General features: G+C 40.3%; 1 protein-coding gene across 1 annotated transcript in view; it reads left to right on the forward strand.

Annotated features, from left to right (window-relative positions):
• The window catches only part of LOC134594283 (interleukin-18 receptor 1-like), a 41856-nt gene extending 19247 nt beyond the window's left edge, over positions 1-22609 (forward strand). Inside the window, exons 3-7 of the mRNA XM_063444631.1 lie at positions 4342-4519; positions 16899-17038; positions 18036-18185; positions 21241-21396; positions 22127-22609. Of these exons, the coding sequence (XP_063300701.1) occupies positions 4342-4519; positions 16899-17038; positions 18036-18185; positions 21241-21396; positions 22127-22467 (965 nt within the window). The 3' untranslated portion in view covers positions 22468-22609. The remainder of the gene's footprint in view (positions 1-4341; positions 4520-16898; positions 17039-18035; positions 18186-21240; positions 21397-22126) is intronic.
• Positions 22610-27069: the final 4460 nt, after the last annotated feature.

The following is a 27069-nucleotide window of genomic DNA, read 5'->3' on the forward strand; positions in this document are numbered from 1 at the left end:
ATATAGGACAAGTTTTTGTGATCTGTTAGAATAGTAACAGGGTGCAAGGTCCCTTCCAATAAATGTCTCCACTCCTTTAAGGCCATAATAACCGCTAATAGTTCCCTGTCACCAATGTCATATCTGCTCTCAGGCCCAGACAATTTTTTGGAAAAAAAACCACATGGATGTAATGGTTTATCCACACCTAATCTTTGAGACAAGATAGCACCTATACCTGTCTCCGAGGCGTCTACCTCGAGTAGAAAAGGCAAAGACGTATCAGGATGAACCAAAATCGGTGCTGAAGCAAAAAGATCCTTGAGTGTTTTGAAAGCAACGAGGGCTTCAGTAGACCAAGTCTTAGTGTCAGCCCCTTGTCTAGTCATATTGGTAATAGGCGCAATAATAGACGAGTATCCTTTAATGAAGCGCCTATAATAATTAGAGAATCCAATAAACCTCTGAATGACCTTGAGTCCCCTGGGCAAAGGCCAATCTAAAATAGACTGGAGTTTAACCGGATCCATCTTAAACCCATCCCCAGAAATAACGTACCCAAGGAAGTTTATCTGAGACTGGTCAAAACTACATTTCTCCAATTTGCAGTACAATCCATGTTGTAGAAGTTGCGCAATACCTTTCTGACTTGTCTGTGATGAATCTCAATCTCACTAGAATGTATAAGTATATCATCCAGATATACAATAACGCAATCATGTTGAAACTCCCTAAGAACCTCATTAATCAAGTCCTGAAAAACTGCTGGTGCATTACAGAGACCAAAAGGCATTACCGTATACTCATAATGCCCGTAACGGGTATTGAAGGCTGTTTTCCATTCGTCTCCCTGTTGGATTCTCACCAAGTTATACGCCCCTCTGAGATCTAACTTGGTGAAAATTTTGGAGCCTTTTAAACGATCAAAGAGCTCAGTAATCAGAGGAATCGGATAGGCATTTCTAATAGTTATTTTATTCAATCCCCGATAATCAATACAAGGCCTTAATGTACCATCTTTCTTATTCACAAAAAAGAACCCGGCCCCGGCAGGAGAGGAGGATCTCCTAATGAATCCCTTGTCCAGGTTCTCACGAATATACTCCTCTAAGACTAGGTTCTCCTTAGTAGATAAAGGATATACCGTGCCCCTCGGAGGCATGGTACCGGGCAAGAGTCTGATCTTGCAGTCAAAGGGCCTGTGTGAAGGTAGAGTGTCAGCATTCTTCTTGTCAAAGACTGCCTTTAAATCCAGGTATAGGGGTGGTATATGTAAGTCAGTAGATTGGGTAGAATTAACCAGTGTGTCAGCTACGCAAACCGGTGAGACCTTCTGTAAGCACCTGTTTCGGCAACCATGTCCCCAAGAGATTATTTCACCCAATTCCCAATCGATAATGGGGTTATGTTTCTTAAGCCAAGGATACCCTAAGACTATTGGAACAGAAGGAGATGAAATGAGCATAAGGGATATACCCTCCTCGTGTAGGATACCAACAGTTAAGTTAACAGGTAAGGTCTCATGAGAAATAACAGGTTCAGATAATGGTCTACCATCTATGGCCTCAACGGCCAAGGGTGTATCCCTTAGCTGGGATGGGATGGAGTGTTTAGTGACGAAGGCTCGGTCAATAAAGCTTTCAGCAGCTCCGGAGTCTATCAACGCCATGGTATTTAATACTCCCTTGTCCCAAACTAAAGAAACAGGTAGTAGAAGCCTATGATCTTTATAGTCATGTATAGAGGACAAGATAGAAACACCCAAGGCCTGTCCTCTAGAGGAACTTAGGTGCGAGCGTTTCCCGGGCGGTTAGGACAGTTTAGGCGTAGGTGACCTCTTGCTCCACAATACATGCACAACCCCTCCCTTCTCCTGTACTGTCTCTCCTCTTCTGAGAGACGAGTATTGCCTATCTGCATAGGTTCTGGAAGTGCTAAAGTTGTAGATTCAGGACTTTGAAATGAGGGAGCTAGTCTAAAGGAAGGTCTACGGGTTCTATCTCGAGTGTTCTGTCTCTGTCTTAACCGTTCATCAATTCGTGAAATAAAAGAAATTAAATCTTCCAAATTTTCAGGGAGTTCTCTTGTGGCAACCTCATATAGAATTTGGTCTGATAGTCCGTTTAGAAATACGTCCATGTAAGCCTGTTCATTCCACTTGACTTCTGCTGCCAGGCATCTGAACTCTAAGGCATAATCAACAAGGGTTCGGTTATGTTGTCTAAGACGTAACAGTAATCTAGCAGCATTAACCTTTCTACCTGGAGGATCAAAAGTCCTTCTAAAAGCAGTGACAAAGGCATTATAATTATAGACTAACGGATTATCATTCTCCCACAAAGGGTTAGCCCATCTCAAAGCTTTATCAATGAGTAGTGTGATTATGAATCCAACCTTCGCCCTATCTGTAGGATAAGAGCGGGGTTGTAATTCGAAATGAATACCTATCTGGTTTAAAAAACCTTGACACGTATCCGGAGAGCCACCATAATGTACAGGGGGAGTTATACGAGATGAAGCACCTACTGTGGCTACCTCTAGACCTGAACTTACAGGGGAGATGGAAGCAGTACGCATCTCTTCTGATTGGTTACTAGAACGAGATAATAAGGCTTGCAACGCTAGAGCCATTTGGTCCATTCTATGATCCATAGCCTCAAATCTAGAGTCAGGAGAACCGACCTGAATGTTTGTACCTGCAGGATCCATGGCCGTGTCATAATGTCAGGATCGGGACAGGGATCCAACACGCAGAGTACAAACAGGAGAAGTTACGTATACCGGACCTTAGAATGGCCGGACTAACGTAAGGAGTAAGCAAAGAATGGTCTAGAGACAAGCCGAGGTCGAGGGAACGAGAGAGCAGGTAAACGAGAGACAAGCCGGGTCAAAAGGGTAACAGAGGTAAGCAGAGTAGACTAAACAAGCCGGGTCAGAACCAAAGAGACAAATAGAGGTAAGAGCGCTGAGTGACTAGACTAGCTAGAACCACGACAGGGCAATGAACCAATACTCAAAACCTCAATAAATACCCTGGTTCCAAATAGATGATCACGCCCCCGACGAGTCCTGATTCGAGCACAGGACTGATTGACAGGTCGGAACGGCTAATCGTCATGACGTCGGCTACTAAAGCCGCGTCATAAAAGGAGGCGGATCAGAGGCGTCCGGCGTGTAAACGGCCGAGAGGACCGCGAGGAACGAGTGAGTCAGTTCCTCTGAAAGGACGGAATTCTCATTATCTCACCTCCTCTGAGGTAGAGACAACAGGTACCCTGACAGCTGCACAGACCGCGCGGAGGAGGAGGGAGCTGACAGGAGCTGCAGGAGAGGTAAGTACAGCTCTGCCAGTCCCCCTCTCCCCCCCCACTGAACTGCCAATGACACTGGACCACCAGGGAAGGAGCCCCCCTCCCTGCTATGTATCAAGCAGGGAGGGGGGACGAAAAAAATATATAATAAAAAAAAAATTATAATAATTCAATTAAATTATAAATAATAATAAAAAATATATAATAATATTAAAAAATAAATAATTAATAAAATAATTAATAATATATCAAAATGCCCACCCCCACCAACACATGCACAAACACACACTGCATCACACACACTCACACTTCATTCATATACACACACTGCACTCACACACACACTGCACTCACACACACACTGCACTCACACACACTGCACTCACACACACTGCACTCACACACACTGCACTCACACACACACACTGCACTCACACACACACTGCACTCACACACACACTGCACTCACACACACACTGCACTCATACACACACATTGCATTCATACACGCACTGCACTCATACACTGCACTCATACGCACACACTGCATTCATTATATACACACACTGTAAATAAATATTCAATTAATATAATTTTTTTAGGATCTAATTTTATTTAGAAATTCACCAGTAGCTGCTGCATTTCCCGCCCTAGTCTTATACTCGAGTCAATAAGTTTTCCCAGTTTTTTTGGGTAAAATTAGGGGCCTCGGCTTATATTCGGGTCGGCTTATACTTGAGTATATACGGTAATCCTTGAATTCTGGATTGTGATCACTTTGATTGTGATAATTGTTGTGAAGTTCCAGCTAAATGTTAGAGAGTATTATTGATTGGTAGCTGACACTAGATTATAATATGCCTATAAATAGTAGGACAAAATAGGATTTTTAAAGCTGTTGTTTTTAAAGGATAAAACCATTTATTACATGTAGAGACAGATTAAGTTTCACATTCCAAAAAGTCACTAATTTAAATTCGTGAAATTAAAGATGTGAAAGCTTTTCTTTAAAATTTACAAGTCTCTATTTTATTTTTATATTTCTTGTTAGGACAAAATCTGACTATTGAATGCAAAGCTTTCTTTGGATGTAGCGACACAACACTTGTTGAAATGTACTGGGTACAAGTGAAACAAAATAAAGAAATACAAGACAGTGATGACGACAAGTTTTTTGAAACATGTGAAAAGATGATCTTTACAACATGTGAAACTAATATGATAAAAATGTAAGTAATAAACATATAATATATACGTATAAGATAGGTATCTATAGAGTCACCTGGTATGGCACCCTAATGTTTAAGTAATTTGTCATCTATTGTAGCAGCATTGGTCTTTTAACCCCTTAAGGACACATGACATGTGTGACATGTCATGACTTCCTTTTATTCCAGAAGTTTGGTCCTTAAGGGGTTAAACAATCAGGAGCTTGAAAAAGAGTTTCTGAACCTGCTCCCAGGTGTCATGTAGGGTTGTCAGATGCTTATCCAGGACATGCAATTACTTGCCATAAAAAGGACTGTGTTGAGAAGAATCTTGGGTTATTATTGGCACATGGGGGCAGTTAAGATCAATTGTCCTGATGTTCTGAAATAAAACAGTGTAGATACTGTTCCAAGGCTTGGTTGGCTCTTTTTGTTTCAGGATAATAGGTAGATCAGAAGGTCAGCTAATATCCATTTCAGAGCAAAATGCCATCCAGAAGTGTGACACAGATTGGGTACATCTGTCAGAAATTATATCATTAGGGATAACGTGAAGTGAAAATACTTGTTTGGCAAAAATGAAAGTCAACTCTGAGTAAGAAGGTAGGTTAGGCAATAGGAAAAACTGAGCCATTTTTGTGAATTTGTCTACTTCAAATAATAGAACAGTATTGTCTCTTGAAGAAGTTAATGCTACAATGATCTCAATGGATTGGCTGGGCCAGGGTTTATTATGGACCGGTGGTTGTTTGAGGACAGATTCTAAATGTGTGGAGATTTAGCCTGGGGAGAAGTTTTACCAGCATTAGCAACATCGCCTGAAGACAAAGAAGGCCACCAGAAATGTATTAGTTATATAAGATAAGTAGTTTTCCAAACCCCCTGGTTTCCTGCTTCTTGCTAGAATTGAATTAATTCAAGAGTGGTTATATTTCTTGAACAGGAACAAACAACTTGCTAGAAGGGTTAAAGGTAGGTGCAGGCTGTATATTTTCCAATGTTATATAGTCTATATTAATGTAGCAGTGCCAATGATTCCTACCTTAGGGACTATGGGAGATGGTTCTGCCTCCTCAACTTCAATAGGTTCATGTTGCCTAGAAAGAGAGTAGGTCTTAGTGTTTCTGTAAGTAATATTGAACTTGATTCATGATAAAAACCAATAACCAACATGGTCTGTATAGATGTGAGTCTTTTTTACATCTGCAATATACACGTGATTCTTGTAATACCATGAGAGCCATCACAGGAGAAGCAGAGCCCTCTAGCACGTGTCTCCATTCTTTAAAGGCCTGGATGATTTTCAAAAGTTCTATTTCCCCAGTATTGTATCTTTTCTCTTCACAAGTAAACCTTCTGGAGAAAGTGAGATCATGGGATTGCCTTTGTGACACAACAACTTATTCGGGGGGCCGGCCGGGGTCCTCAGCTCGAGCAGAACACAGCTCAATAACTCCTGCCTCCAACCGAGCCGCCAGTGGCTCGATCTCCTCTTCTGAGCGGGCCGTGTGCACTGACCGAAGTGAGCGGTCACGTGGCCCGCCTGGCACTAGGAGCGCGGCTCGCGTCACTATCGGGCTCTTAACCCCTTAAGGACACATGACATGTGTGACATGTCATGATTCCCTTTTATTCCAGAAGTTTGGTCCTTAAGGGGTTAAAGGGGCAGTGGAAGCCACAAGTGGATTCAGGCCCATGTCATTCCGGCACACTCACACACCCGTGTTTTGGGGGCGTAGGCATCATGTGGGCCAATCAAATGTTAGTTAAAGGTTATTTAAACTTCCCTAGCCCTATCTACTTTGCCCTATTGTGGTTTCTGTTTCAGTACCCTTTATCCTTGATCTATTGTGTTTGTTCTGGTATTGACCTTGGCTTTGTTCCTGACTCTGAGTTTATCTTTTACCTTTTCCTGTCTTCTTTGCCCGTCTGACTGATTACCGTGTACCTGACTCTGGCTAGTTCTCGTTTTCGCTGTCTTTCCGTTACCCTGACCTCATCTTGTCTCTGATAACGCGTTATCTCTGTCTGACATTTAGTCCAGGCATTCTAATGCTCGGTAATATGTTATATCCTAGTCTTGTCCCTTGCTATACTAAACTCTGTGTGTTGGGGTATTACACCATGACATTATGATAGGGCCATGGACCCTGCAGGTTTAGGACAGCAAATGGTCACCTATGAGGTGAACTTTTAAGAGCAGGATCACCACATGGACCAGATGGCCCAGGCGCTTCAGACACTTTTGTCTAGAACTGCTTATTTGGCCCCTGAGACATTGTTATCTGTACCATCTCTATCCGTACTTCCCATTCCAGAGGCATCTAACCTGACTAATGCATCAGCACACATGACTCATCCTCCTAGGTATGGAGGAGATGCTAAGACTTGTAGGAGGTTTCTCAGTCAAGTGGAATTCCACTTTGAAATGTATCCCCGATCCTTTCTCACCGACTGGTCAAAGGTGGGGTTCCTCATGCATCAGCTCACTGATAAGGCACTTGAGTGGTCTAATCCCATATGGGAGGCTAATGGTCCTCTGGTTAACAATTTACAAGGTTTCCTTATAGTTTTTCACAGGACGTTTTACACTACCAACACCACACCACCAACACCACAAAAATGCAGCTAAAGAATTGATGAGAATCAAACAGGGATCCAGGTCGTTGTTGACTACGCTCTCCAGTTTCGTACCTTGGCTTCTCTGGTAGACTGGACAAACAGCGGGCTTGTTAAAGCATTTATGGAAGGTCTATTAGATGCTACATTGGATGAGGTAGCGATCAGAGACCTCTCTGTAGCCATGGAGCATCTTATTGACTACCTCATCGATATAGACAATAGAATTTGTGATAGACTGTACACCAGGAATAGAAATAGATGCCTTACTGTATCCGTTATGCCTAAGGTTGATGTTCCTGAGATTTCCACTTTACCAGAGGTAGAACCTATGCAGTTAGGGGTTACCAAGCTTACTGATGCAGAAAAACTGTATAGGAGGAAGGAAGGACTCTGCCTTTACTGTTTCAATAAAGGCCCAATGCGAAGAGAGTGTCCCGTTTGGCAGGAAAACTCTCACACCTAAGACCCCGTAGGGGACCAGCCTTGGGTGTGACATCAGAGTCCCCACATTTGCCTCTAAATAGACTGCTTCTCCCACGTTTCCCTGCATTTTGACAGTTTAATATAGGGAATGTTCTTGCCCTGGTTGACACCGGTGCGGCTGAGAACTTCATTGATTACAACTTTGTCAACAGGGTTGTTGCATACCGAAATGATTAAGTTCCAGGTCATTTCTTCTCCTTCTTAAATCATATATGGGTATCCTTGGTTGCTTTTACACAATCTCATTCTTAATTGGGAGTCAGGTCTAGTAGAATCATGGAATACCAAATGTCATGAGCCTTGTATCACCAAAGTTACTCATTTGAATTCTATTAACGTACCAACAGCTAATCCTTTGTCTACTGTTATACCTCCTCAGTACATGTCTTTAAGAGAGGTATTTGACAAAAGAGAAACTGAGAAATTACCACCCCATACACCATACGATTGTATGATCGATTTACTACCTGGTACTATACCTCCCAAGGGGACAGTGTATCCTTTGTCTACCCAAGAGAACCTTGTCATGGAGGAGTACATCAAGAAATCATTACAGCAAGGGTTTATCAGGAGATTCTCTTCTCCAGCCAGGGTAGGCTTCTTTTTTCTATCTAGGAAGGAAGGTGTAGTCGTATTGACTACAGGGGTCTTAATAAAATCACAATAAAAAAATGCCTATCCCATACCATTGATAATGTAATTGTTTGATAGACTTAAACAGGTTACAGTCTACAGTATTTACTAAGCTGGATCTCTGGGGTGCCTACAAGCTAGTATGTATTAAAGAGGGTCATGAGTGGAAGACTGCCTTTAGCACCAGGAGTGGTCACTATGAGTACACCGTGATGCCCTTTGGTATTCCAAGCAAATGTCTAAGGCCGAAAGAAACTACGATATTGGCAACAGGGAACTTCTTGCCATCATCATAGCACTCATGGAGTGGAGGCATCTTCTGGAGGGTTCAAAGGATCATGTTATCATTTTAACAGATCATAAGAATCTTTCTTATTCAAGCGAAACTAAGAGGTTGTCTTCTAGACAGGCAGGGTGGTCTCTGTTTTTATCATGCTTCAATTATGTCATTACCTATAGATCTCGTGACCGCAGCACTAAAGCAGATGCTCTGTCTAGGCAGTTTAAAAAAAATGATAATAGAATTTGATGATACTCCTGTCATACCACCTGACAGGATTATCACTACTACTCTTCTCTCTATTTCTTTGTCTATCCTACAAATTATACAAACCAAACAAAACAAGGCACCAAGGAAAAAAACTGCTGATAAGCTATATGTTGCTCTCACTGAAAGACAAGACATTATATCACTCTATCATGATACTAAGACAGCCGGGCATCCTGGGATCTCTAAAACTTGAATTGCCGTTTTACAGAACTTTTGGTGGTCCTCCATGTGCAAGAACATCACAGATTACATACAAGCATGTGTCACTTGGACCAGCATGAACCTCCCATAGGGTTCCTTGTGGATTGTTACAACCTTTACCTATACATGAGAGACCTTGGTCTAATTTGTCCATGGAATTTATTGTTGACCTTTCTCCTTCCAATGGTAAAACAGTCAACATAATGATCGTTGATAGATTCTCTAAGATGGCTCATTTTGTTTCACTTGTCAAGTTACCTTCTTCCAAAGATTTGCCTGCTATATTCACCAGGGAAGTGTCTAGATTACATGGCATACCTGATTTTATAGTGTCCTATAGGGGTAGTCAGTTAATTTCCCAGTTCTGGAGAGCCTTTTGTTCAGAGATGGGTATTTTTCCTCTGCCTACCACTCCTAATCTAATGAAGCTGCTGGATGTGCCAATCAGCCCCTAGAACAATATATTTGCTTTTTTGTTTACCACTATCAGAATGATTGGGCTGACCTGCTCCCTTGGGCTTAATTTGCTTATAATGATGCTGCTCACGAGTCTTCCAGTAACAGTCCTTTTTACATTGTTTATGGTCAGCATCCTCCCATCTGCATTTTCTTCACGGGGTATGCTGGTTCTGGACGAACATTTGGCTGGTTTGCATAAAACGTGGGAACAAGTTCAGCATTCCCTGGTGGATTCTGCTTTTTGCTAAAAGGTACAGGGTTCTAAGCATCGTAGAGCAGCTCCCTCCTATGTTGTGAGGGACAGGGTTTTGCTTTCTACTCATAATATCCATCTCAGAGATCCTTCTATGAAGTTGTTTCTGTGCTATATAGGTCCTTTCTGCATCTTGTGCAAGGTTAATCCCGTTTCTTATGCCTTGGACCTTCCGAGGAACATGCGTGTGCCCAATATGTTCCACACCTCCTTGTTGAAACCTCTTCTTTGTAACTAGTTCACCAAGCCTGTTTCTCCCCCTCCTCCTGTCTCTATTGAGGGCCAGGAGGAGTATGACTGTGGAGGTGGCTGTTGTGTTTGATTCCCGTCTCTTTAGGGGCCGTCTCCAATACTTGGTACATTGGATCGATCTCCTCTTCTTTGGAATTTTTCCATGCTGTGTCATTTGACTCATAACACTGTGGACATCTAACAGTAATTATGAAACTTTATTTTACAGGGTTAGTTAATTGCCCGCCCCCCCCCCCTCACTATTATTAGGGTGAGGAGGGTAGGTATGGAATTTTTATTGGGGGAGGGGGAGTGACTATTGGCTTGGGGACCCCTATTTACTTTATTATTTGTGGTCCCCACCCGCCGCTCATGGGTGGGGACCTGGGGACGACACTATGTTCCCCAAATTATTTATTTATTTAGGGTTGCATTTAGGGAGGATTTAACCTCCCTTTTATTAATATGGTGACCATAGTGACCCCCATAGGTTTTAATGCAGGGTAGCGCTGCCAGCTGCCTCCTTGCTTTTTTTTTTTTTTGCACATGCGCAGTGCTGTTTTCATCCTGACGAAAACAAATCATTATTTAACAAATTTCATCCGAAAACAAATGGCTTGTGGGTGAAATTCAGGATTGACTTATGACATTTTTATTTAATATGAAATCATTCGTACGAAATGAAAATTTCACTGGTGCACATTTCTACCTTCGAACACCTCTAAGGTATGCCTCTTCAAACACTCAAAGATTGACGTGATTCATACTTCCAAAGTATGAATTTTATTGCTTTGTTAAACACTCACAAAAACATTTTGAGCTTTGGGGCATTTAAAAAAAAAGGGGGGGCACCGCACCGATTGATACCATTTTTGTACCCGGCAAAACACACCAAGCCACGGCGCCGGACTGCGGCCTACTACGCGCCGATGCTCCAGGGCCTGGAGGCTTTCTTAAGCGGCAACTACACACAGAGCCCAATACCTCCAATACCTCATGGGGCGGAAAACTAAAAAATTTAAGCCTGAAAAACCGAGGCAAGGAATGCATATTGGCGAGCTTTGGCGGCAGGCCTCAGAAGCCTCGAACTCTAGAATGGCGTCCCTCCATGGTGGCTGCTCCGATTTCTACGAAGAATCGTCGGATGAAGTGGAGGGGGACACCACACAGGCCCAGCCACAACCACCGCCAGCCCGGATGCAGCAAAAACTACCTGCTACCTCCCCTACACCGGTAAGCATGGAGGCTATACGGGATTTAATGGCAGACCACCACCAGAAAATCGCGGCCGATGTAGCCTCACTCAGAGAAACCCTGCAGGGACTGGATGACCGATTGGGAGCGGTGGAAGGAACCACGGACACCCAGAAAGGCCAAATTATGGAACTGCAACAAGAGATTCAGGAACTTAGGAAGCAGCACCAACTCCACGAATTGAAACTCGCCTCATTGGAGGATAAACGCCGCCTGAAACACCTGAAGATCAGGGGCATAGCGGATAACATTCCGGATGCCGAGTTGCCTCACCTAATTAGAAGGCTACTAACAGCATTGCTCACCCCAAAACTAACCAAAGCGGTAGCTATTGACGGCATATTCCGCATCCCTAAACCTCCTAAGGCCCCATCCTCAGCCACACGAGACATCATTACGCAGTTCCAGACCCTGAAAGACAGAGCTGCAGTTCTGTCAGCAGTCAGAGACCACCTGACTTACCCCTTCGAAGAAATGAACCTCACATTCTATCCAGACCTCTCGGGAGCTACCATGGCCTGGAGGAAAACCCTACAACAGTTTACCTCCCTCCTGAGAACGAAGCATATCAGGTACCGCTGGGGCCCAAACCATACCCTGCAGGTCACCAAGGGCGACGCCACACACTACATACGCAACATGCAGGAGGCAGAGAGAACCCTGAGGCTACTGGACCTTCCCCTGGACTCACTCACTACACCAATGCCCCCAACAAATCCCACACACCCTCCACACTGGGGCAACGCCGAAGCTCCAGCATTTATACCCCGACGCCCAGTTGGAACGCCTTCAGCCACAGGCTCAACTTGAATGGAACTTGGGACTAATAATGCAACTTTGCAGGACACTAATTTCTCATTCCATCCCTTACAGATGGAACAGTGGCTTGACAATAGAGACCACAGACACTCCACCATGACGGGAGAGAAGGTCCAGACACCATAAATAGAGGACCCCCCGCACTAATGCAGGTCACCATAACTACTGAGAGAAGGCTGACCCCATGTCACGCCGCTCCCCTCCCCCCTGCCCCAGGGTAACAGGGGCATCACTAACTATACGACAGCACTGACGAAACAGAGACCATAACATTAGAGACCTACCTAAGCTTACTGGTCCAACGTATCAGAATGAGTGTTTCTCACCAAGCTTTACGTTCATGTTAGAACGTTTAATTCAGACATAATTAGGATCTACATTGCTTCATGGATGTCAAGATAGATACTATAGCATGTAGTTACCAATAAAGCGCAGCAGTTTTGTTAGGTTAGATAAATGCTCCTCCGTGATAGCACTACCAAACTGTTTCTCACCAAGCTTTACGTTAACACTGTTGGAACGTTTAATTCAGACATAATTAGGATCTACATTGCTTCATAGATGTCAAGATAGATAATATAGCATGTAGTTACCAATAAAGTGCAGCAGTTTTGTTAGGTTTGATGAATGCACCTCCGTGTTAAATATTCTTATAACTATAATTAGTATTCAGAACTAACCTGTGCACAATCACACGATGTGCAAGGGTTTAGGCATTAAGCCTTTCCGTTCCGACTCTGTGCTAGCTGTAACTTAAGCTCACTTTTACACGCTGAATAACATGTTGCTCAACATCTGGCTAACAAGGCGCATAGCATACTGTTATTTTGAAATGCTTATAATAATCTTCTTAAAATTCGACACATACCTCTTAAAGTGCGCAGTTTTATCATTTCTTATACTACATCAGCAAGCTCTACGGCAGACTCAATTGCTTTAGATACGCAGGCATGTAACTATCTTTACCATTAAGGCAGTTCTGTTGGGCTGATACTCATATATGTTTATGTTTGTATTTTCTCTTAATATCATATCACTCAAAGTCAAGCTTAAATACTAAAAAACAAAAAGGGGGACATGGGGAATTGGGCACAAATGAGGGACTGTTCCTTTTAAGACAAGCAATTGGGAGTGATGGACTTGCACATCACTTGTCTGCTATTGATATATACAGCTGTGCTCAAAAGTTTGCATACCCTTGGAGAATTGGTAATATACAGTGAGGGAAAAAGTATTTCGTCCTCGGCTGATTTTGAACGTTTTCCCACTGACAAAGAAATGATCAGTCTATAATTTTAATGGTAGGTGTATTTTAACAGAGACAGAATAACATTTAAAAAATCCAGAAAAACGCATGTCAAAAAGGTTGTAAATTAATTTGTATTTCAATGAGTGAAATAAGTATTTGAAATCAGCAAGATTTCTGACGCCCAGGTGTATTTTATACAGGTAACAAGCTGGGATTAGGAGCACTCTCTTAAAGGGAGTGCTCATAATCTCAGTTTGTTACCTGTATATAAGACACCTGTCCACAGAAGCAATCAATTAATCAGATTCCAAACTCTCCACCATGGCCAAAACCAAAGAGCTGTCCAAGGATGTCAGGGACAAGATTCTAAACCTATATAAGGTTAATAGGTTATAATTATAATTTCTTATTTTTCTGTACTTTCCCATTGGAGAACTTTCAAAAAAGATTGTGCGCTAACTCATTGTCAAATACAAGGCTGGAATGGGCTACAAGATCATTGCCAAGCAGCTTGGTGAGAAGGTGACAACAGTTAGTCCGATTATTCGCAATTGGAAGGAACACAAAATAACAGTCAGTCTCCCTTGGTCTGGTGCTCCATACAGGATCTCACTTCGTGGAGTTTCAATGATCATGAGAAAAGTGAGGAATCAGCCCAGAACTACACGGGAGGATCTTGTTAATGACCTCAAGGCAGCTGGGCCATAGTCACCATGAAAACAATTGGTTACACACTACGCCATGAAGGACTGAAATCCTGCAGCGCCTGTAAGGTCCCCCTGCTCAAGAAAGCACATGTACAGGCCTGTTTGAAGTTTGCAAATGAACATCTGAATGATTAAGAGGAGAACTGGGTGAAAGTATTGTGGTTAGGTGAGACCAAAATCGAGCTCTTTGGCATCAACTCAACTTGCCGTGTTTGGAGGAGGAGGAATGCTGCCTATGACCCCAAGAACACCATCGTTGGACAGGACTTTGTACCATCAAATCTTGGGTGAGAACCTCCTTCCCTCAGCCAGGGCATTGAAAATGGGTCGTGGATGGGTATTCCAGCATGATAATGACCCAAAACACACAGTCAAGGCAACAAAGGAGTGGCTTAAGAAGAAGCACACTAAGGTCTTGGAGCGGACTATCCAGTCTCTAGACATTAATCCCATAGCAAATCTGTGGAGGGAGCTGAAGGTTCGAGTTGCCAAATGTCAGCCTCAAAACCTCAATGACTTGGAGAGGACCTGCAAAGAGGAGTGGGACAAAATCCCACCTGAGATGTGTGCAAACCTGGCGGCCAACTACAAAAAGTCTGACCTCTGAATTGCAACAAGGGTTTTGCCACCAAGTACTAAGTTGAAGGGGTCAAATACTTATTTCACTCATTGACATGCAAACCAATTTATAACTTGTTTGACATTCATTTTCTGTATTTTTTGTTTTGTTATTTTTTCTCTAACTGTTAAAATACACCTACCATTAAAATTATAGACTGATCATTTCTTTGTCAGTGGGCAAATGTTCAAAATCAGCAGGGGATGAAATACTTTTTTCCCCTCACTGTATGTACCATTTTTAAAGAAAACATGAGTGAGCAGGCAAAGCACATTTCTTTTATTTCATATGGAATTCATAATAAACTGAAGGTTATAGCAGAATTGTACAATCATAAAACGAAGCATGTCAACAAAGAAAAAAATGAAATGACTCCTAGTGAAAAGTTTTCATACCCTTAGTTCTTAATACTGTGTATTGCCCCTTTTAGCATCAATGACAGCGCGCAGTGTTTTGTAACAGTTGTCTAATTGCCCCTAATTCATGTGGTATAGCTGCCCATTTGTCTATGCCAAATGCCTCAAGGTCATGCAAAGTCTTTGGTCTTGCATGAACCACACATTTGAGATCTCCCCAGACTGGTTTGATGATATTAAGGTCAGGAGACTGTGATAGCCACTTCAAAACCTTCACCTTTTTCTTCTATAACCACTAGGGGGTCACCTTGGCCTTATGCTTAGGGTCTGTCAGGGACCAGGAACCAGACAGAGACAGAACTAGATGCAAACACACCTTTATTAATAAATAACAAATAACAAAAGCAAAGTCCAGGAATCAAGCAGGGGTCAGTCACCAGAGCGGGTAGTCAGACAAGCCAGGATCAGGAGCACGGAGAGCAGCGGAGTCAGGAACAAGGCCGGAGTCAGGAACCAGGAACAAACAGGAAACACAGGAACAAGGAGACTTCTGGGAAACAGGAAACCACGCAAGGGCAAGGAGGTTCTGGGATTTTCTGCTTAAATAGGCAGAACTGATTAGCAGCAGGGTTGATTACTACTCTCAGGTGAGTAACCGTGGCAACAAGCAGAAGGAGCTCATAGTAATTGCAGCTGAAAACTCATTCACTGAAACAGAAAGGGTTGCTGTTTAAAACAGCAAAGAAACCCTGACAGGGTCATTGTCTTGCCGGAAAGTCCAAGAGAGTCCCATGCGCAGCTTTCGTGCAGGAGAATGCAAATTGTCTGCCAGTATTTTCTGATAACATGATGCATTCATCTTGCCATAAACTTTCACAGGATTCCATATGCCTTTAGAGCTCACACAACCTTTAAAACATAAGTGAGCCACCACTATGCTTCACACTGGGGATGGTATACTTTACACTATAGGACTTGTTGACTACTCTCCAAACATGGCATTTATGGTTGTGACCATAAAGTTCTATTTTGGTCTCGTCACTCCAAATTGTGCCAGACGCCGTGAGGCGTGTCAAGGTGTTGTTGGGCAAATTGTAACTGGGCTTTTTTGTGGTATTGGCACAGTAAAGGCTTCTTTCTGGCAACTCGACCTTGCAGCTCATTGTGCTCCTTGAAACAACAACACAGTATTTTTCTGGAGCAGCCTGTATTTCTCCTGAGGTTACCTGTGGGTTTTCCTTTGTATCCTGAACATTTCTTCTGGCATTTGTGGTTGAAATATTTCTTGGTCTTTCTGACCTTGGCTTGGTATCAAGAGATCCCCAAATGTTTCACTTCTTAATAAGTGATGCAACAGTACTAAATGACATTTTCAAGGCTTTGGATATCTTTCTTTATCCTTTTCTATCTTTATAAAGTTGTATTACCCTACACAGATATTTTGACAGTTCTTTTCTGCTCCCCATGGATCAGTATCTAGCCTGCTCAGTACATCCACATGAGAGCTAACAAACTCATTGTCTATTTATACGCAGATACTAATTGCAATTTAAAAACTAACCTTCAATTGCCATTTTAACTTGTGTGTGTCACTTTGTGTGTCTGTAACAAGGCCAAACATTCAAGGGTATGTAAACTTTTGATCAGGGCCATTTTGGTGATTTCTATTATCATTATGAATTAAAAAGGAGCCATACAACTATTTGATAATAAATGGCTTCATATGATCCCTATCCTTCAATAAAATGTTTTTGTTTTTTTTGCATGATCGGTTATATTTTTGAAATCAATGCCATGATTTAACAATTTCTGCCAGGGTATGCAAACTTTTGAGCACAACTGTATTCTGATATGCTCTGCCAACAACAGAAAATCAACAAAGCAAGTAAAATGTGATCTAATTGTTTTCAGAGTTGTTTTGCTAATTGGTACTAATATGAATAATATCTCATTTCAATTTCTAGGAATCAAACATGTAACGTATTTGCTAGCACTAAATTATACTTAATAAACATAAGGGAAGACAATGTTAAATATAATTATAACTGCAAAATGGATACTCCTTTTGGAAGTAAGATAAAGATATATACTCTCAAAATAAAAGGTAGGTAATTTTTTTTTTTTTTTTTATCCTTTTGTGATCATCTAAAATGTATAGCATAGAACATTTGTGACCAGTTATGTATTTGCAAAGTTAGGAATTCATTGTCTTTCTTATAAAACATATGGAAATGGCAACTCCCATTTCCTCCTTCCTCACAGCAAGCTTGGAGGAGTAATTTTTATCAATGACATCACCACTTAGAGGGCTAATTGTTTCAAATGGTATACTGGAACAAAATGCGTTGACATCACTTTACCTGAGCACCTTGCATCCCTGTTTGCTGTAGTACCCCTACAAAAGAGCACACAAGCCTTACACAGACCGTTACAGTGTTTTCCCATACCCCTATCTAGTGTTGTTGCCATTGAACCAGAGCATTCCTCTTTCAAAGCCCTCCCTTTTTGTCCACAGATTACTTTATTTGCTACTGGACGATCTTTCTTTACTATTGTCAGGTACCTGAGTCTGGGTCCTACTCACTAGTAGCATCTTGTGGATAAGAGAACATTTTGTTAGTACTCTTTAGGTTACTGTATCCAGACATTTGCTTGTATGGTTGTTTCACACTACTGCCGCTTTTAGTCCACATGCGAGTAGTGGGCAAGTGGTGTATTAAGTGTCCTTCTTATTTCATTTTATCTATTCATTTTTTTTTATATTTTTATTATTTTTATTTGCTTAATAATGCTCTATATTGTTTATTCACCTTTGTTGTGATAAGTATCCTATTATGTATCCCCGAACAGCAATCTACACACAAAATTGTTGTTTATCCTATGTTTATGTGCTAGCAATGCATGCCTTATTTTAAATAAATATTATTTGGTAATGAAGGAATTTTTTTATGGAAACAGAGAATTGTACTATTTCACGTCAGTAAATTCTATAACTCAATATATTTTTACATTATTTAAAAAAAGCATAGCAACATATTTATATGTAAAATTATAAGTTGTTGTTTTGCAATGTATCTATTGTTATGCCTCTTTCCATCTAGAAAAAAAATCAGATATTTCACAAGAAGTCTTCATCCCATCCATCACTTGCTCTATCTGCATAGTTCTCCTAGTAATTGTATGTGTCTTATTAAGGATTGACATTGTTTTATTATACCGCAGTATAACAGGAAAAGATGAAACCATTGCAGGTGAGTAAGCCATCTTTTATAATTGTAAAATATAATTCGTACAGTTAAAAGTACATTAATACTGAGTATATGGTAAATCATTTAGGTTTTAGGTTGCAATGGGTCAACTACTATAGGTTTGAGGTTAGTGGAATTAGGGCTAGAGAGTGACCCTGAGAACCAATGTCACTCAATCTGAAACTCTTAGAATCTGTCATTCTTAGAACCTTCCCATTCACCTTGAGACTATGCCCATTCATCAAGAAGTCTTGCCTATTCCTCTGATTACTTGTTATGCTACTGACACCCTCATCCAATTCCTCCCTGTCCAAGTTACTGCTGCCCCATACACCGATTTACACCAGATGTTACGTACCCCATAGGGTGCTAACCTGTCACTGCCCATATCACTTTTCCCAAAATCCTCTCCCTCTTTTACCATGCTTCTTCTGCCAGATCTATTTCAATCTTTCTGAAATTAGTTGCTCAATCCATTTTTGTCCATTCATTAAACCACACTAAAATTCATCCACGCACACATACATATGCACACTATTCAAAATGCAGACATATACTAGCACATATACACTCACACATAATTTGAACCACAGAAGCACTTGTTCAGGTGGGTTGCCAAACCCTCTTAAAGGGTGGACCTGTCATGAAATATTGCAGGTGGTAATTGCATAGCTCACGCACAGCGAAAGCAGAAATAACACTACTCATTAAAATGTTTTTTGTTGTTCCCCAGCTGGTAGTATCCAGACAACCGAGTCTTCGTCAATACACACCTGAATGAGAGAAGGAGAGAACAATATTTATGTAAACACTAAGTTTGCTAGAAAACACACACATTAACTAAATGTATTTCTGAATATTGGCACTACCAGAGTTTTAATGTCACACTCATCATGACATCACATACACAAAGTTTTCTTCGCCACGTAGGCTTTTTCAGATACTCTATGCTCCTCTCGTGCCTTTATACATCTTTACAGGATAAGTGCTGTCTTACCTGCTAATCAGACTTTGCTTATTTTTTCTAACACGCTGTTTCTAAGCAACCAATCTAAAGAAATACTAATTATTTATTTTTTAATGGACATAACAAATAACCAAACAGTTTCATTACACTACATTATAATTACATATAGAATGGGTGGATTATCTTAGAGACAATTAACAAATCCCATGTATTTGAAGGGGTTTATATATCACATTTAAATATTTGTGCTTAAAACTGGGAATTACATATATTATATATAAATATAAACTAAATAAAGATTTTTCATAATGTGTTCCATAAAAAAGATGTGTCTGTCTGCCTGTTTATCTACCTACACAGAGTAGTTTTATAAATGTATCTATTTATTTTGTACATTTTTTACAAATTGAGTTTTTTCATATTGAGCATATATACAAAAAGGTTCAAATGTGAAAATAATTTAAATCTATTGTTTCAGAGATTAGTCCCCCCCCCTCCCCCCCCCCCCCCCCCAATAATTGTATATTTTTTTCCACTGTGTATGGCTGTAACCATGTTGTGAATAAATGTCACAACATTAGAAAACAGATTCACACTTCACTAACATATAAACATTTAAACCACATGCAATAATCTTTGTAAATGTTACAAAACCCCATATCAATGTGTTGCACAATTCCCCGCTGTGAACTTCTCATCTACCCTTCCCCATGCCTTCCATACATTCCTTCCACATCACTGCTATTAACTCCAGCAGCCATTTTAGAGACACAGATAGACAAACACAGACAAAACAGAGAATTGGAAGTGAAAATAAGGTTAGATAGACAGGTAGCTAGAGAGACAGACCCTTCCTAATAGCTACATAAACAATAAACTAGAAAGGTAGCTAGGCAGACACAACATGCCGAAAGAGAGAGACAGATATACAAAGTGGGCCAAAATTTAGAGTGAGATTTCAGGAGTCAATAAAAGATTTTTTAATGAACCAAACGAATGGAGATTTATTTGACTGGATACAGAAGATGACATCTTTTCAATGCGCTCAATTTGCTACCTCCCAATATTGGGCTCTTATGATTGCATTGTCCATAACATTAGAACATTTGTTAATGTTTGAGGCTGTAGCGCTCAAATTTCTGACCGATAACTTACTGAAAAGTCTCCCCACGCCAGAAGGTGCATCAGGTAGGGTGCAATTGGCGTTGATGAATTATCCGTAGATTTTCTTTACCTCAGAAATTACAATTTTGCTTATTGACAAAGCCAATTAAATGAAAATAAGATTAGTAAGATATAATATATTCATTGTTGTTTTTCTGGCTAATTTGTTGTTCCTTGGTGAAATTACCAATGATGGATCTCCCAAGACCTCAGCTATAATATGTACTTTCAACAACAACAAAATAACTACTAACACATAAGTAATTTTTCTGTCAAATAGTACTCTGAAATTTGGCCCACTCTGTATGATCAGACATATAAACAAGCAGAAGGAGATGGCTAAGAATGCAATGAACAAAACAGAGACTTGGAGGCAATATCATCCTGGCAGCCAAACATAGTAATAAAATGCCTCTGCTGTCTTACAATGATCATTGATCCTGGGAGCCAATCTAATAATCAGTGCCCTGTTAGCTAATGTTAGGGCTTAGTAAGGTTACAATTAGCTAGGGTTAGCTAAAGTTAGGTTTAGCTAGGGTTAGACTAGCAAGGGTTAGAGTTAGACAGGGCTAAACTAGTGTTATAGCTTGATGATTATAGCTTGTCATTTCACCAAACCGCAGTCCAATAAAAGAAGGGCCATGCACATCATTTACACTGCACGGACATTTTATTAAGGGATAATAATATAAACATTTCAGCTGTCAGAACAGTCTTTCTCAAACCTAAGGTTCCAAAACAAAAGTTATAACTGCTGGCTGCTTATATTTCTTACTCAAGTTTAAATATGCAGATGATAAATGGATGGATGGATGGAGGGATTGACGGACATAGAGAAAGATAGATGGATGGATAGACAGACAGACAGACAGACAGATAATCTTCTTCTTCATCAATTCCCATTTTGAGATTATCATTATTTTGCAGATGGAAAGGAGTATGACGCTTATGTATCTTGTGTTTATGATTCATCCAATGATGTGGAAGAGAGAAGCTTTGCATTGCAGAATTTACCAAATATTTTGGAAAATTACTTTGGTTATAAGTTATGCTTCCTTGAACGAGACATTATTCCAGGAGGATGTAAGTGTGAAATGTTACAAGCTTTTCTAGTTTCTCCAGTATAATTGGTCATGTGTAAATGTTTTACACTCCATTGTTTGGAATGCAAAGGGCATCAGTTCAGGAATGCAATACATCAACCTCGCTGCCATGTAGTAAATAATTTCTAGATAACCCTTTTAGGTAGGTGGGTAGGTTTGTGCCACATACAGAGAGTTATGAAGCAATAAGGGGCCCTGCTAGGTCTATGCTCCACTCCCTTACCTGACCTTTGCATATATAAGTGGAAATACATATTTTACAATACACAGGTTTATTAGCCAAAGAGAGAAAACAAGGTGAATTCAAAGTTAATTTCCAAATTAAGTTCAAAATGGCCGAACTGGAAGATATTCATGTATGTCATGTATGCTTCAATTTTTATCTACTTTGGTCTGAAATGTGAAATTCACTTTGAATTCTCACTGTAGTGAATAACCCTGATAGACTTTTAATAGAGATTTAAATAAATAGTATGGTGAATTTCCTTTACTAAACGGCAACTTGGAAAAAAACAACATTTTCCATATCTAACCAAGCGGAAAATTTTGTATTTCTGCAAGAATAAAGAGAGTGCTTAAAAAAGATTTTGCAAGTAGCCATGCAGCTTGCAAAAACCTGGAATAACATATACTGAGATACAAGCAAAGACAACTTCATTAATAAAACATGCACTAATTCCCTCTGTATGTTGTAATTAATGCTTTCACAGCAACAGTAGATGATATGGACTCCTATCTTGAAAAATGCAGAAGGCTTATCATACTCCTGAGCAAGAACTACATATCTGACAGAGCAATGTATGAGCTTGAAAGTGGAATGCACAAAGCCATGGTAGAACGGAAGATTAAAGTTATCGTGATTGAATTTACGTCACTAAATGAACGTATTAAAGTCATGCCAGATTCTCTGAAACTTTTAAAAGCCAGCAGTCGAGTTAAATGGAGAAAGGATCAGTCGTTTTCGGTGAAATCCAGATTCTGGAAAAAAATCCGGTACCTAATGCCAGCCAAGCCATTCAAGCCGAAAATGTCATATTCATGTGAATGTTAGTCTATGCTGTTTTGTAATGTTATGATTTGGAAGCCAACTAAAAAGAATAATAGAAAGATACACAAGTTTGGTGCTCACTCTACAAAATAAAGAACAGGTTTTTATAAATAAAAGCTATACATAACATGTGTAGCAGTTTGGCAATGCAAAAACGTGGGTAGATTTGTCATATTAGGTAATATAATCAATATAATCAAGGTTAAAAATGCAATATTACTTCAATATGCTTCTATCTGAAAAATACAATGAATGAAAATGTACTGCATCTAAAAGACTACTTCTAATGTATAATATATACCGTATAACTTTTTTCCATTTTCGTTCTTGTCCTGTGATCTGTTGCACTATTTCCCATCTATTTTAGTTTGGTGGAAAACATTAGGATAAGGAATGAAGGTAATTAACTTGAAAGAACAGCAACACTGTAGAAAATAGATGGACCAATAGTAAATGTTATGTATACAAATATAAATTCTCATCAAGTTATTTTAATGTTTTGCAAGGTTACCAATGGTTGAAATAGTACTACCATGCCATTTATATTTAATTTATGGTTTTATTACGTGGAGCATGAAGTCAGGGTAAAGCAAGGACAAGCACTTTTTTGTTGTTTATTTCACATTTTAAAAGTGAATTGCTTTTAAATGTATTACTTCCAAATCATGGTGCTATATACAAATCTCACTTTCTGAATTGCTCAACCTACCTGGGAGCAAGAAGTACAGTGATAAGTTTGTAACTTCAAATGATGCTGTTACTAACCATATGTTTTTCCTATGTGTGTTCTTAATGTTATGTATTTTACTTGAAAACATTTGTAAATATAAAATTACATGTACAAATAAAAATATTTTTGCTTTATGTTGGCATAAAATAAGCTAAATGATTTGCATCTTATAAGAGAATAATCACTACATACATGTATTTGATTAATGTGTGTTTTGTAATGAAATAAATAAAAAAGATATATATATATATATTACCTGCCATTGGTTATCGACAGGCAAATGCAGAATGCATTTAACCCTTTGAGTGTCAAAGACATGACAAACTCCCAGGCACCTAAAGAGTCATTATCCATTGCATTGTGTCATCGTAAGACCAAGGCTGGTCAATTACATTGTTCTAGATAAACATTTAGGTCTAGAAATAAGTGGACACTGACACAATTTTCATAGTTTTGGCTCTGTACACCACCACATTGGATTTTAAATTAAACAACCCGAGATGTAAGTGCAGACTTTCCGCTTTAATTCAAGGAGTTGAATATTGTTTAAAACTTTTAGGAATTGCAACTATTTTCATACACAGTCCCCTTATTTCTGAGGCACAAACGTAATTGGACAATTTAGGACAATAATAAAAACAATGTCAATAAATAAAATGTAACATTTCAATACAGGTTATTCTGGTACAGGTTTTTTTCAGTTTCATCTGTCCAAAAGATGATGTTCCAGAACTGGGCTGACATTTTTAGATGTTTTTTTGGCGAAGTCTAATCTGGCCTTTTTATTGTTAAAGCTTATGAATAGTTTGCACCTTGTTGTGAACCCTCTGTATTTGCTCTCGTGAAGTCTTCTCTAAATGGTAGACTTGGATGATGACATGCCTACCTACTGGAGAACATTCTTTACTTGGCTGGATGCTGTGAGGGTATTTTTCTCCTTGACCGCATGTTGTGGGTTCAGAGCAACAGCTTCCAAATGTAAATGCCACACCTGGAACCAACTCCAGACCTTTTACCTGATTAATTGATGAAGAAATAACTAAGGAATAACGCACACCTGTCTATGAAACAGCTTTTTTATAATTAAATTCTTTATTTTGTCGTGCATGGAAAATACAAAGAGGCAAGCAAAGCCTCAACAGCTATTGCTAGCATGTTAATCAACATTTAGAGACATTTGTTTGGCATCCAATACACTGCACATTTTATATTATGATGTAGAATGGTCAAGAGGTAAACTAACACGTTGGCTACCAGACAAGGCAGGTGTGTGAATAAGTCAGATTAAACTTACTGACAGTTTGGAAAGATTATGGGAAGGTAAGCTTATATTGTACATTTATTTTCACTATTTGTAAAAAACAAGGTTTGAAATGTCTAGCTACTGTCTAGCTTTATCTTCCTAGGAGCTCCCCCCCTATGGCAGCCCCATACTCCCCCCCCCAGGAAAGGGCATGAAGATGCATGTAGATCTGCTGAATTGTATATTGTGATACATGAGTAATCAATTCAGAAAAACTAAACAAAAAAACACTCTATTCAAAAGGTAGCTTCGTTCACATGCAAAAGGTATGGCCATGTCGCTTTCTGCTAATATGGATTTATAGTAGGTAATAAGTCATAGGCCCTGTGTCCCAGAGAGTCCCGCAGGGCCTCCACATTCAGCCTATGCCTTCAAGGGTTACTGCCCAGACCTGTAATCCGCAGAGGGACTCGCCCATCACAGATCCCAGTCCTGAGAGCCCTGATGTCAGGCTTATCTGCTTGCGCATGTAGAGTCATGCCGTAGACTGACCAGGGCTGCTTGTCGGTGTTGTTCAGGTCCAGCGTGGATAAGAGTGCAGGCTCTTCATGGCTTTTGTGCCGAGCTTTGAATTGGAGGTGGGCTTGGATAAAATTGGCTGTGACTTGCGCGGGATGTTAGCTGCAATCGTGTGCAACTGCCACTCAGGTTTATGTGCCGGCGGGATGTTACGTCTTTTGCTGTGCCATTTTCTGTTTTGCTGCGTTCGGCTTGGCGTGCTTCCGAACCACGAGTGAGAGGGCAGCGCCTTTGGTAAGTACTCGACTGGAGTGGGTGCGGTAGCCTGTCTCTCTTCTAGTTTGTTCCAGAAGGCCTCGAATAAGGCATCCAGCCGCAGCAGAATGTCAAGTTCTTGTGTTGTGATGGATGTCTCTGGGACAGTCGCCGCCATTTTGTGGCTAGCAGGTCTCGGTTGGCGTTGCTGCCACAGCATCTGAGGGGGACTTCCTGGGAACGAGGGTCCATATTCAAGATGTCAGCCATTGAAGGCGATGGGGGAGCGTCAGTCTCCCCCACGCTGACCATGCTTGTAGGCCGTGTTTTTTTCTCCTGGGGTTCCTGCCGGTTATGCTGCATGTTTGGTGCCAGCGTGTAGCCTCTGCCATCAGCTCCCGGTTGGTGGCCTATTTGATTCGTTTTAGTTCCGTTTAGGGCTTCTAAGCAGGAAAATTTGCATCGAGGAGCAGGAGCAGCTCTATCCTGCATCCGCTCAGCTCTGTGGTCAGGCCCGCCCCCCCCTATAAAACAGCTTTTGAGTCAATTGCCCAAAATATGGAGAGGGCAGAAGGAATTGGGTATGTGAAAAAAGGTAGGATTACTAAAATGGGTATACGGATTAGAATGGGGAGATTAAAAAGAAGAATGTAGTATTAATGCTTTATGTTCCTCGTTTGAGTTTTACATAGCTGATAGAAATGTTCCTCTAGTGGTATTCCTATTTGTTGTCTGGCTCAATGAAATGTCACAAAGATCCATGTGGTGCACAAGAGTGATATCACATACATACATCCATCCTTGTTCCCTTAGAGCAGAGGTGTCCAAAAGGTAGATCCTCAGATTTTGTAAAACTGCAACCCGCATGATGCTTTGGTAGCCTTTAGAATGCTGTATAATGACCATACATCATAGGAGCTGTAGTTCTTTATCTGGGGATCTACCTTTTGGACACCCCTGCCTTAGAGACTACTGGGTTTCACAGTTACTTGTAGCTTTAGAGGTCCTAGTTGAAACTATGCATTTTAAATCTATACTTATATAAGACAAATGTATTTTTCCTGATAGGCAGGTCCCCTCCAAAGTTGATTGCAGCAATTCCTGTTAATGTGTCTGTCAACTTTTAAATACCGGTACTTTTTTTCATTATTTGTTGAATTGTAAGTAGACATACCTCCTGGTTTACCATTCATCCTTACATCAATGTGTATGCATATGCATGCCCTGACTTATGTGTCTAATTATTATTATCTGAACCCAAACACCCACCTGGCATTGATCTGTGAGTGCAATGAGCACTTTGTAATGCTATACCAAAGGCTTACAATTTACACTCCCATATGGTAGGCCAAAACAACAGATGATTGATTAGAAAAAAATGATTGATGGTTAAGAGACTGTGACTAAGGATTTTATTATCAGTGTAATGCACAATATATGCATATTTTTTTAGTTTGTCCTAATGGTTTCACTAGATTATTTGCATGGACTGCCGGAACTAAATTGTATTTTCAGGTGAAGTGATTCAGCACAACCAAGTATTTCTGCTATGCACAAGTCTATTTACAACTCATGTCAGTTGTTGCTGGTGGCAACGCACAGGTCTCTGTAGGTGTTCATTCATACTATACAGGTTATTTTCATTAAGTTATCGGCCTTAATATATCATGTTTATTTATATTTCATTCTCATTATCAGTAGGACCATCCACATAATCTGTGAGTTTAAAGTGCAAAAAAAGTCCAGCCCTCTCCTGAGCAAGTCATTGATGACATAATAAAATACAACATTTAGATAAAGTGGAACATCAGATTTACATATTGCCTAATGGGTTTCTTTGGTTGAGCTACCAACAGTA

Source organism: Pelobates fuscus, chromosome 1, assembly GCF_036172605.1.
Source record: "Pelobates fuscus isolate aPelFus1 chromosome 1, aPelFus1.pri, whole genome shotgun sequence".
NCBI classification, from domain to species: Eukaryota; Metazoa; Chordata; class Amphibia; order Anura; family Pelobatidae; genus Pelobates; species Pelobates fuscus.